The 13,652-nt window shown below is 42.5% G+C and overlaps 1 protein-coding gene across 1 annotated transcript in view; it reads right to left on the bottom strand.

Annotated features, from left to right (window-relative positions):
- The window catches only part of Dnaaf11 (dynein axonemal assembly factor 11), a 97,801-nt gene that overhangs the window by 49,437 nt on the left and 34,712 nt on the right, over positions 1-13,652 (bottom strand). Inside the window, exons 6-8 of the mRNA XM_041672571.1 lie at positions 11,037-11,228; positions 8,429-8,506; positions 3,485-3,550 (exon numbers count right to left, since the gene is read on the bottom strand). Of these exons, the coding sequence (XP_041528505.1) occupies positions 3,485-3,550; positions 8,429-8,506; positions 11,037-11,228 (336 nt within the window). The remainder of the gene's footprint in view (positions 1-3,484; positions 3,551-8,428; positions 8,507-11,036; positions 11,229-13,652) is intronic.

The following is a 13,652-nucleotide window of genomic DNA, read 5'->3' as shown; positions in this document are numbered from 1 at the left end:
TTTTAGACATACAAGTACACTTGGCATTGATTGCCCCAGCTCAAAAATATCTGAGGTCTAAAATGCCAGAGGTTTAAAAAAAATGGTTTGTCATATTCTTCCATGAATATTTAATTGAAGCCCCTAGGATGTCAGCAGCCTGTGGTGCTGATCCACCCCACTTCGGGCCACCAGCCACCAGCTCTGCTTTCTTGATGCTCTGTGCCCTACAGCTGTTCCACAGGTGCACAAAACCCACACCGCTGGGTCCTAGAAGGTGCAAGCAGTTGAACAACAGTGCCTTTAAGGGAGAGCAGTCACCCAAGGTCAGGCTGCTCTTTTTTTTCCAGTTATATTTTACACCACACATTAAAATAGGTTTAGTCCAGTAACTATATCTTAAAAACTGATTGTAAATATAAGGAAACGGGGCAATGATTCACAATTAAGATGGGGGAGGGGCTCATCCAGAGGACTGTGGTGAGGATCAAAGACCCAGGCTTTGGAGTCATACAGGTTTGTGAGGAATTCACTCCTCTGACTCCTGATTCATGGCCTTGGACCACAATCCCGAGTTCTTGCTCAGTCTGTTTCTTCCTCTGTACAGCAAAGAGCACCCTGCCCTCTAAAGGTGCTCAGAAGGCACACAAGCAGTGTTCCTCAGACAGTTCATGCTAATAAAGTATATGTCATCAGCTCTTAAATGATAAGAATAAAAAATGGACAGAGCTCTCTTCCGTGCTTAGGATTTCCATGTGTTTACCTGCTCCTGCCTATAATGCCTTTGTTTCTTACCAGTTCTTTCTGGGGCAAACTACTTCTCATCTTCCTGTTTTCACTGCTCAGGCCAACAAGTTCCACTGGTCATCCCATGCTGCCAACCACCAGCCTCACAGCCTGACATTCTGCTTCCCTGACCTTTCCCTTCTAACTTACTTCCCTACCTAGAGCTTTTCTCTCCATAGTTACTGGCTAGGGGTCTGACTGCTTAGTGCCCATGTCCTCTGCTGGGGGCACAGGATAAAAGGAGCCGTAGTCATGTGCAATGCGCTGGTGACAACCCTCATGCCTCTCACAGAGCAGGCATGCTGTGTTTTTAAAATAAATCCATGGTGAATGGGTTGAACTCCTCCATAAATAGTCTCATGTGCTGATAAACTCCAAAAATAATCTAAAAAGGAAAATAACCTGAAAAGGATGGAAAAGATGGCAGCTATGAATATTTACCACCAAGACAACAACAATAATAAAAACAGAAATGGGGGCTGGAGTATTGTAAGAACATAGGGTATGAAATCAGTATGAAAAATATAGAGATTTCTTCAAAGGCAGGGAGGGCCAGGCAGCAATTGCACAGAGATTGGAGAAGGTGGAGGGAAAGAGCGTTGTGTAACAAAGAGGAGAGCATCTAGAATTAACCCCATTCAGCACAGGCAAAGGGAAAACACAAATGCCCAGAAACTAAAACATAAACAAGATGTAGTATACCTACACAATGGAATATTATGAATCCAAAAAGAGAAATTCTAACACATGGCGCAAATAGACAAGTCATGAAGGCGTAAAGGTCATATATGGTATGGCTCCATCTATTCAAGATTTATAAAATATGCTCATTTAAGGATACTGAACTTGCATTAGTAATTACCCTGAGGAGGAAGAAATGAAGACTGCTTGATAGATATGGGGTTGAGGTAAAAATTGCTAATGGCTAAACAGCACTGTGAATTTACCAAGTGCTACTGAACTATATAGTCCAAAATCTTATGTAATGTGTGTTTTGCCACAATAATAAAAGCAAAGATGGAAAAAAGACATAAATGATTATGTTCTGGCTTCTCCAATTATTGTTTGCTGTGTCAAAAGTCAGTCTCTGAAAACACACCTTCTCTAGATCATTATAGAGTAACAGTCTCTCATACCTCCCACAGCTACTGCCAAACAAAATGAAACACAAAACATGTAAGAAACCATTAACCAGCTAGGCAGTGATGCACGCCTTTAATCCCAGGACTTGGGAGGCAGAGGCAGGCGGATCTCTGTGAATTAGAGGACAGCCTGGTCTATAAACTGAATTCCAGGACATCTAGGACTGTTATATAGAGAAGTCCCATCTCAAAAAACCAAAAAAAAAAAAAAAAAGGAGGAGGAGGAGAAGGAGGAGGAGAAAGAGGAGTAGTAAGAGGAGGAGGGGAGAGAGGGAGGGAAGGAGGGAGGAAGGAAGGAAGGAAGGAAGGAAGGAAGGAAGGAAGAATTTGCCGGAGCTCTCACGGACTCCATTATAGTCACTCACTCACTCACTACCTGTGAGGTCCTCCTGATAGGCACTGGCACTATTTCAGATGCTGGAGACATTCAGACCATACAAAATTTCTTCCCAGACCTCAGAATTTAAAAACTCAATGAAATCTATATTTTGTCAGAAAGCAAGTAAATAACAAGAGTGAATGGAAGTTCTGGGGAAGGGCAGGCCCTGTTCTTCTCAGACAGTGGGCAGAGTCCTCTGTCATAAGGTGACATCTCATTAGCAGTTGAAGGACAGAGACATTGATGATGACAGTGACACAGACACGGGGAAGTGGGTACAATTGGGATGGGCAGCACAATGATTAGATATCACCAGGGCAGTAATCAAAATCTAACACTGTCAAGCAATGAAGTGGAGTGACCTGGAAAGCTTCAGATTCTTGTTGCAGGAAGGGTAGGTGACAATACAGGCTGAATGTGAGTGTCAACCCCCAGGACCTTTAGAAAAGAGAATTAATAGTCTGTCATGGTCATGAGAGGCAAACGGGTCACCTTGTCGCTGTAGTCATGCCTGGCCACCGGAGTAAAGTACAACTGAAAACCAGTCACAGCGTGGGGAGCTCAGAGAAGAGTGTCTCTTGTGACCAAGGGTTCTAAGGTGGAATGGGAAGAAGGCTGACCATCTAAGGCTCATGATTATGTCACAGTATTTCGTAAAATGAAAAGATCTGTCAAAGTAAAGCAACAGTCCTAGAATGAAGGGTACCTGAGATATAGCATCAGAAAAGAGCACAACTCTGAGAATCATTTCAACTCTGCTTGCATGATTCAAGAGCCCATAGCCATCCGGCTGCAGGGTTATTGGTTTCCCCCTTTCCTTCTTTGTACGCTTATATTACCTGAGGGATGTAGAGACGACTCAGTGGCTAAGAGTACTTGTTTGCTCTTGCAGAGGGCCTGGGTTCACGTTCCAAACAAATGGCTCATGACCACCTGTGACTCCAGCTCCAGGGACCCCAGTGCCCTATTTTGTCCTCTGTGGGAATCAGGCATGTACATGGTGCACACACATTCATACAGGCAAAATTTATACATATAAAATAAGAATAAATCCTTTTTAAAAATTACAGTGAATACTTTATCTCTTTAAAACAGCAAACTGATTTCCATTTCAATGTTTCAGAACTCAGGAGAATGCTACCTAGAGAGAGATCTGGTGGGAGGGCCATGGGAATAAATGCATAATAAGATACCTTACCTATAGACAGCCAGGTCCAGGATGATCTGGTTGTGTTTCTCATCATCTTTCAAAGAGAAATCAAGTCTATAAAGGACACATGGCGGGGGGGGGGGGGGGAGGTTAGTACACTGTAAAGATAACCCAAGCTTATAATCAAAGTAAATGACAACTGGTATATAAAAATCCTCGAAGCCAAACATACTTTGCTAATTAGACAACAAGACATCTATGTTAATTTTAAAAAATTTAAGAAGCCTTGGTAGCTTGTAAACAAATTGCTCTTGCTGACTTTGTTTGACATGTGAGTTTTAAAGGTAAATCATATGTAAAGCACTTGCTTGGGTTTGGTGCAGAGATGGAGACACCTGGTGGCCAAAGTGCTCTTTTCCATTTAGTTTGAATTTGCTAGAACCCAACTAGACTATGGCTGTCCTTTTGGGAACATAAACGCTGCCCCTGTTTGCTGTGCTTCCGACACCCCATTCCTCAAGTCCCTGGTAGTCTTCCTTCTTTTTCCTTATTATATTGTCTCAACCCCTTTCATGCTGCCATCTCTTTTGTCCTGAGACTGTCAGCGACTTATGACATCTATTTTATAGCTAAAGAAACAGAGGTTCACAGCAGTGGAGATGTTCAGAGAAAAGGCATGGGGACCTGGATAGGCAAGAGCCAAAGCCCCTGACCCTTCAGCTATACTCCCTGGCTGAGTCCTAAGTACAACTGCTACACTGGCAGCATATTCCATGGAATTACTTGGTCAGCTTCATTTTTGAGCAACTCACTTACTAAACTGTTATCAGTATAAGGCAACAACATTAAACAATAGACACAAACTGTTTGGAAAATACAAATTAATCTCTAGTTTGGGCTATTTTTTTTTCAGTTCTGCTGTGGCAAGGACTCTTGTCATTGCCAACAATCTGAACACACAGTCTTCTTCAGTCTGATATATGCTCTGTACTCCTCATCTCCTGGGAGCCTTCTGTGAGCTGTCCTCTGTGCTTTGATAGCTTAATAGTCAGTTAATCTGAACTCTCTTCCTCTGTAACTTAAAACCAGTTTTAGAGGATTTTTATTTTTGGTTCCTGGTATCGAGGATCACTAGAAAAGTCCCTACAATTTTCCCTTTATCTCTAGTAATAGAACCCCATGAAGCACATGGCTACACAGAATAAAGAGCCCATTTTCTATCCTCCCCTGATCCAAGGTTAGAACATATGAAAAAATGTGTTGTGGGCACTTCCCAGCAATTTCCCTTAAGAAACAATCTGTGTATCCTTTCCTGACTCCTTTATTCAGCCAAGAATAACAGATCATGCTAACACATGAATCGTGGAGATGACTTATTAAGCTGCTGTAGCTGTCTAGGCAAAAGGCAGCTTTGACCCACTCTGGAAGTGAAAGAGCTTATGCACAGGTGGACGCTGGTAATATGGGAATAAAAGTAGGCGGTGATCACTGATAAAAGGCCAGGAGAGGAGAGTCGGGAATTAAGAAATTTGGGCCTTGGCATCAATGGGTGGATAACTGTTACTGAGATGGAGACAGTGGGAGGCAAAGCTGTTGGAGAGGTGAGAGCAGTAAGCAGGGGCAGAGAAAACAGTTGTCTTTTCTCAGTCATGTATACCAGCAAACTGACGCCACCTGAACAAACTGACTGGATACTGAAGCCTTGAACTCAGGTCAGAGGCAAGAATTTGTCATGCAGTCTGAACCCTGTGATCAAACTACAGGACTTATTTTTTAATTACTTATTTTTGTCACATTTAAATTTGTTTCATATGTGAAATATTTTGATTATATTCTTTTCTCTCCCACTAAATCCCCCCAAATCCTCTCCACCTCCCTGTCTACCCAAAATCATGTTCTTTTTCTCTATCTCAAACAAAACAAAACAGACCAAAAATAATAACAACAACAAAGGTATGGAGTCCATTTTGTGTTGGCTAACTATTCCTGAGCATGAGACCTGTCCTGGGGTGAGGTTGATATACCCAGTGTCACTCCATTGGAGAAGACTGATTTTCCCTCTCCCAGCAGACAACAACTGTGAATAGCTTCATGATTCGGGGTGGGACTTTGCCCACTTTCCCTTCTTTGTGCTGGGAAAAGCCACAGTATTTGATGAAGTCCTGGCCCAGAAAACATGACAAAAATAAAGAAGAGCAGCTGAGAAACTTCCTCTAGAGCTCACAGAAGTGGGAGATCCATCCAAGGATAAGAGCAAGAGCCCACTTTCACAAGGAAGGGGATGCTGCTGGATCCAAATTCCCGAGGCAGAATACCATGGGGCCTGGGCTGTCAATACTCACTGTGCAATGACTAGATGACTAAAGTTCGGACAATGCATTATTCAGAGGTGGCTTTAAGAAGAAACAAAAAGAGCTGTGTGGTGGTGGTGCATGCCTTTAATTCCAGCACTTGGAAGGCAGAGGCAGGTGGATCTCAGTGAGTGCAAGGCCAGCCTGGTCTACAAAGTGAGTTCCAGGACAGCCAGGGCAACATAGAGAAACCATGTCTTGAAAAACCAAAAACAGGGAGAAGAAATACAAAGCAAAATGTCAGAGACTAAGTACTGACAAGTCTGCTAAGAAATCTGGCTACTGCTTGGGGCAGAGGAGCAGCAGCTGACAGACACTGGGGGAGAGGAGGTGCTGTTTTTGTTAAAGTTCCTGAAGTCTGCCTGTTTGCTGGTGACATTGGCCCAGTAGAGAAGGTTGCTGCCAGAGATCAGGGGTTGTTGAGAAGCTAAGCCTTGGACGGTAAGAGACAGAGATACTGAATCAGTGAGTCAGCAAGGGGGCTGAGTTTTCACAGCAGGTTCAGCCACCACGGAAGAATAGTGTCTACCACAGAAAACAGAAGATGCCTGGTTGATTTTGCTCTTTCGGTGAAGAAACAAGGTCTTTGGTTAAGCCTATGGGAACATAAGGCAGTGCTGGAGATGAGGAGGAGGAGGAGTTAGCACTGTTGTGAGCTACTGAGAGAATGCTTATCAGGACAGTACAGGGCAAACACAGTCAACTTAGGACCTGTGGCCTCTCACATGCACAGCGCGCAACAGGTAAAGGTGGATACCACACTCTGTGCACACTGAGCAGGAGGAATGCTCAAAATTAAGCAGTGCATGCATTTGCAAGTTGGTGATGACGGACAGAGGGAAAGAGGGGGCTGGGGATGAATTTCTGTGAGGGATATGAATACTAAATCAGGAAGAGAACACAGTGTCGGGACCGTAAGCACAGCTAGAGTGTGTGTAGGTTCCTCCATGAATGACGCCTGTGGCTGCCGGATTGGGAGGGAGTCTGTGACACCTGAGATGATGTTCAGTGAGTTGATGAGATTACGGCTCAGGACATGGGCTACTGTTGGCAGCAACTAGAGGAATGAAACCAGGATCTTGTGGCTGAAATGAGGGGACAATATATGTCAAAAGTCACCAGGAATGAGAATAGGGTTGATGAAGCAGAGAAATGGGGATCTAAGTGTTAAGATCTTCCATGAAGAGAGAGGGCAGGTTGGTGACTGACTGGGGTTATGTAGAAGACAAGAAGGGATGGACATTCAACAGCGGCTGGGGATTTTAGGAAAAGGGAGTCGGATAGGTGAACTTTACCTGAGGTGTGTGGAGAGAAAGAATAGGATCACTGATGGAAGCAGAAGCACTGACCTTAGTCCCTGAACAAAGATATGCATCACCTGAAGGAGGAAATGATGCTGGTGATGAGTCTGTAGGATCCAGACAGGGTAGGTGGATGGTAGACAGGAACAGGAGGGGAGGGAATTGGGATAGACATAAGGGGATATAATTCTGATGAGGACAGACGACCTGGGACATGAAGGAGGAGGGATGTCCAAGGAATCCAGGCACTAGGGGCAGTAAGGAGTAATTTCTTCATAGAGGCTTCTCAAGAGAAGTGGCTTTAGGTCAGGTAGGGTAGTTAGTGTGGGAGATAGGACTGGGTGCTCTGTCTAGGAAAATGTAAGGCTCTGAGGGTCTCCCTTCTTCCCCATCGGGCTAGAGACAGAGCAGCTCCTGTCACGTGCGCTCCCACACGAGCAGTACCTAACCTAGAGAGTCAGGAGCTGCATTCTTGTCTGCTGGATGAAGAGAGGGCGTGCCACACGAGAGACTAGAGACTCAATTGTGGAAACCATCACACTGGGACAGTGCGTACAAGGGCCGAGGCATCAGCTTCATAACTGTGTAACTTGGGCCATATCGCTGATCTAAGGAGATATTATTCTGTGTCACAAAAATGCTTTCTGTGGAGATGAGCAATGCCTGGGAGGACTCAGATCGTCTTTGTTGTGGTAATGGCATACAAATGAAATGATGGCAATAAATGGGTTTTGAGTAATGAAATGAAGCTAATGAGATTTAGCCCATAGGCTTGTTATCTGTATTGTGACTATAAAAGGCACTGTGGGTATGCTCTCTAGTTAACCAGACAGACAGACAGGATAGCTCAGGTATTCTGAGACTTGAGGCTTTCCAGGTTTTTCTCTCTCTTTGACTGAGGTATTTCTAGCCGTGCCTTTCACTAGCTTTTGAATGCTCTGTAGATATGTTCCAGGGAAAATGTGGATATAAAGGAGATGCCTCGGAGTTCTCAGACAGATTGCCTTGTGACAGAGTCTCAAAGATTCGTAAACACAACAGTGACGCAGTGACAGTTTTCAGGCATAAAACTGTACATGGTCCAGGATTTCATGGGATGCAGAAAGAACTAAGATTCCCATATGTCAGGGCTGTTTTCTAGAAACCAGGAGAATTATGTGCTAGAAATAATCAGAGATGTCTGGCTTCTACCCATGTACAAAATGACATTGTTGTTACCCCCATCAAACTTATTCACAGGGGTCAACATGCTCCTGTCAGAGGAAGCCTGTCATGGAGGCCACAGCAGTGTGTGTGCGTGTGCACTGTGCAACTCAGTGTCTCCACTTGTCCTCACGTACTTGGCTTCATTGACGTTCAGGACCTTCCCATCTTCAGTGACCAAAGTCCGGGGTGGCTTCACTTTCTTCTTATTTCCACTTAAGGTTACGGGTGATGGGAGAGACAGGGAGCAGGAGTCATCAAGAAAAACAAAATGAGTATGAGTATAGAAATTACTAATACATCTTTGTGAAATACTTTAAGAAACTTAATAAGGCATTTATTATTATATTTGCAATTCACTTAAGACTCTATCCTATTAATCCTATACTGCTAGTTAAAAACCAAGCCAAATTTTACTTGGTTATAGCTATATCTCCAAAGCAAAAATGTGACCAAGACAATTTGCCAGGGAATTTGAAATGGGGAAGTAAATTCCCTTTCATGAAATATTCATGAATATTTAAATGAGTCTATTTTATGCATGATTTACCCAGATAACTGTCAATTCTCCACGTGTGTGTATGCAACTTCTGCTTTAGTTAAAATGACAATTTTTGAAATGCAAGTGAAAACAATCCTGTGGAGATAAAGACACCGGTACATAAGGAACCTGTTACCTGACACTTCTCCCAGCATCATTTCCAGCGGCAAGTCCAGAACCGCTCAGAATACCCATCAGCACACGACTGATTGGCTCGACTGTCATATAGAACATTGAGCAGCACCTCACAGCTGCTAAAATTGCGTCTGCTCCTTACACACTGATGAAGGAGAACGCTGACGGGGTATTCAGCAGCAAATATACACCACGGAAGTTTACTTTGTTTGTGGAACTGTGGATTACAACAAGCGGTGTGTACATGCCAAGAAAGTGCTGGACCACTGAGCTAGGCCGAAGATCACTCTTTATCACACTCAAACCCCATTAGAGGTTGATTTACACGCAGGTTAGAGGTGATTTACACAGTTGCAGGGAGAGGAAAAAGCAGGGTGTTACCAATCCACACATGTTCACTCTTACTATGCTGAAAGGCAGCAGAGGAGAAAGTAAAATGCAATATGTGAAGCAAAAAGTTAGCACGTGGTTTTCTTTACAGAAATAACATTTGAATAAGTAAATGGGCATAGGTGGACACAGGAAGGATGATAGAACCATAGGTAATCAGGTGCCTTGAATTGCTACTGTCTTTTAATAGAGATTTTATGTTAGCTGACTTTATTGTTCTAATATCAAATTCTTTTGCACATTAACAGAGTTTCCTGATCTGATCCAGCGATTTTAGTGAGTTGGGTCAAAAAACGGAGCCAGAAACACCAAGTTTCACTATTATCAGGACAGACAAGAGTTCAGGTAGGGCAAGAGGCACACCTTTGTTCTTGCTTTCTCACAGCCAATGAAAATGCTTGTGTGCTCAAAGAGGCAGGCACATCTCAGGGACCAAACAGGATGACTGAGACCTCCATCCAAATACATTGTATTTTTTAAGTATTAGGAAGAAAAAAGCCTTCTTGGTTTTCTAGATTGCTTTATATTTAATGTAATATAAATTATTTACTCCATATATATTCCATATATATATATATTACATACACAGTCAAAACATATTCAGATACATATGTTAAGAATATTGTAAGTCTACAAACATGTAGAATTTATATTTCAAGGGGCTCTTAAATTTGTATAGAACCTTCATGTTTAACTGGCTCATTTGCTTTTCTCAAAAAAATATAGTGGAGTGTTAAAACAGGTCATATGTTCTGCTTAACAAAGTAGGACCAGATGAAAATTTAGGCAATTGCAGGCATGACAGTGGGTGGTGGGGTCAGGACATGAATGCTCATTTTATGATGCGGCCCTCCTGCTCGTCTCAAAGCAATGTGTGGCCTTAAACAAATCACTACGTTTTGCATCTTCCTATCTCTCCAAACAGTGAAGAACATTGCATGAAAGTAGGAGAGATTTTTAGTAGTCTTCCTACTAGATTCTTGTTTTTCATTGACAATCATAGAAAAAATGCTTTTTTTCCACCACATTGCCATGCAGACAACTATTTCAGAGCGTATTGATGATATTCTCAAGCTCACAGATTCCAAGTATCCCTGTCAGTGATGTATTTTACGTACTAGATTTCAGCACTGACATGGAGTGGAAGGAAACAGAGCCTGTCTATGAAAAGGTGCAATTGACAAAAGCATTGCTTATGAATCCTAGAAATAAAGAAATAGTGAAATTACATCTAAACTCTTCAAAGTGGCATCACACTGTGAAATGTCTAGGAGAGATGCACCGAGAGAATAAAAAGCTTAATGATTCTAATTCTAATTCTTCATTCAAATTAACAGAACAGACTTAAAGAAATTCATTCACCCCACAAAATAATCTTTTTCTTTGAGCCTTACGCAGTATTTTTAGCTGAGGCCAAGCTATTTCTAGATATATGAGAAGTGAATTAAAAGAGGAAACTCCACCTAAAATGGCAAAATCCATGATGTTCTAAACTTAGATTTTTATGTTAATAGAATGTAGCAAATAAAATTCAACAAAAAAATCTATATTTGGAAGAGGGAGGTTCATGGGTGATGGTTAGTAATGGTTTGGTGCAGACAACAGGCAAAGCATCTACAGTGTGAACACACAGTCCATCAGAGATTGTTGTCTCATTCAATCATAGGAAAATGGAATACCTTAATTTTTCTTGGGCTTTACGTTGTTTTTCCATGTGTCTAAGAGTTTCCAATCTAGATTCAGGAGTGAACAAAGAGGGTTTGTTCCAGAATGCCATATCATCTTCACTTTCATCTGATTTCTTTGTAATGTGTTCCTCTTCTTGTGTTTCTGGTACCTGGAGATGGTCTTTGTTCTCTATTGAAGACAGGCTGGACAAAGCAAACAGACCCAGAGCATGTAAGGCCAAGAATGGACATAGGATTTTCAGCTTCAATGCTTCCTCTTATGATTTTCCTTGGTTAACTTCATATCTGTGAACCACAAATGACCTTAGGAGTCCACATTAGCTAAACTGGAGGAAATTGTTGCCTTATCACGAAGGCAGACCCTCATGTCTTATCTTTAGAATATGGCAGTATCCAGTTGAAGTGTGCATATGCTTAGTTAATGTGAGTTGGCTGGGGAGCTTTATAAATATTCGAGATTTAGATCTCATTAGAGTTGGGGCCCCTGGGTCTTTGTGGAATCTTGCAGGAGGTTCTGATGACCAGCTGGGCATGGAGCTCACTGAGCCTTTGTGATTTCCCCACATCCAGCCCTATCCCTGTCACACTGCCTGCTCTCCATGCTGTTCCTAGTTCTGGCTCTAATAGACAATTTGATCATTCGACATCCAGGTTCTTCAGTAACCTCCCCCTCTAAACCCTCTCAGGAGATGTGAGGGACTTTCTGGGCTATGTCCTCCACTTTATTCATGGTTAACTTCTAATTATGCTGCTGCATACAGCGGCCGCTCTCTGTTCTCTCCTTTATCCTGTTTTGTGTATTGTCTGGGAATTAAATGATCTCTCTTTGTTATTGAGTGAGATTACACCGTGATTACATTTGTTCAACATGAATTCAAGACATTTACTGAGCCAGAATCCTGGGCAAGATAGACCATAAGACCACTCTCAGCCCATGGTTCTGTTCTAGTAGAGAGAAAATGATACAAATGAACAACAAACACTAGTAAGGACTCTCTCCCTTCATCACGCCCTAGGATACACACTCTGTTAAAAGCTGGTAAACTTTTAACTTCAATGTAAACTTATTTGAAGATATACGTTCTAGGTATATTAAATAATTACTCAGTATTCATTAGGTTTAGGGGTTGTTAACAGAAAAGTCTCATTTAGTTGATCTTCAGGGAGAACGCTATTTTTTATAAAGGCCTTAACAGGGAAAAATTACTGAAATTTAAATACTACAGGCAGAACATAGAAATAAGTTCTGCTTGGGTTGTTTTTACATGTTATAAACTGCAACTAGATATTTCAATAAAACAATGAAAATAACTGAAAGAAAGTGCTCTGCCCTAGAGCTAAAGTTCTTTCTGGAACAGAAACATCAACCTGTGGGGGATCAGTAATATTCTATAGTATTCCAGTTAATTATCAGTGGAATAATTAGCTCCATCTTAGATAACATTTTCTATAAAGTGACTAGTTGGCTTACTTTCATTGTTTACAATTTAAAACTTTAAAATGGCTAAAGAGAGAGAGAGAGAGAGAGAGAGAGAGAGAGAGAGAGAGGGAGAGGGAGAGAGAGAGAGAGAGAGTGAGAGTGAGTCAGAGACAGCCCCTGTTCCTGCTATTAGGATTTCCACAAGAGGACTGGGCTACAGAACTATAACATATACACAGAGCAACTAGTCTCATGCAGACTCCCTGGTTGTTGGTTAAGTCTCTGTGAGCCCATATGACCCCAAGTGGTCGACTGTGGGAGCCTTCCCATAGTGTCCTTGACCTTCTGGCTCCTAAACCCCTTTCTCCTCCTCTTCCATAGGATTCCCAAATTCTACCCAATATTCAGCTGTGGGTCTCTGCATATCCCACCATCAGCTGCTGCATGGTGCCTCTCTAATTGGGCCAGGCACCAATCTGGTCACAGAAGATGGTCAGTTCAGGCTACATATCCGCTATTATGACTCTCTTACTGGCTTTGGGACCCTACTTCTCATACTGGGTCACCTTGCCCAGGCTTAATGCTTGGGGAGGTGCTTAGTCATACTAAAACTTGATATGCCATGCTTTATTGATACTCATAGGAGACCTGCCTTTTCCTGGATGGCGACAGAAGAGGAGGGATGGGTGTTGGAGGGGAATGGGGGAGAGGAACTGGGAGGGGGGATTGGGTGGGGGAGGCTGCAGTTGGGATGCAAAATAAGGAGATGAATAAAAAATGATTAAAAAATCCTCTACTTATAAAAAGCCAATACTACTATCCTTCTAAGTGAACAGAGCGACAAATGACTCCTACTGACATGTTGTCCATAGGTGACTGCACTGCTGTCCCAGCATCAGAGAAGCTTCTTGCAGCAGACCCACAACTAGACCGTGTGTAGAGAAGGAGATACTTTGGAGCACTCAGACCTAAATGGGATGTCTTATCAAACTCCTCCCTCAAGGCTCAGGATCTATGTGGAAGGGGTGGGGGCAGAAAGATTTTAAGGGTCCGAGGTGATAAATGACTCCAAGGAGACAGTGTCTTCCATACACATGAACACTGATGAACACAGGAATTATAGCAGCCATGAAAGCAAGCACAAAACCTGCACAGGTTCAAGCCAGACAAAATTGGCACTGAAAAGG

This window comes from Microtus oregoni, unplaced genomic scaffold (assembly GCF_018167655.1).
Source record: "Microtus oregoni isolate MIOR12 unplaced genomic scaffold, Mior012 000022F_ref0000154, whole genome shotgun sequence".
Lineage (NCBI taxonomy): Eukaryota > Metazoa > Chordata > Mammalia > Rodentia > Cricetidae > Microtus > Microtus oregoni.
The sequence above is the reverse complement of the archived record's forward strand: the minus strand, read 5'-3'. Positions and strand labels throughout refer to the sequence as shown.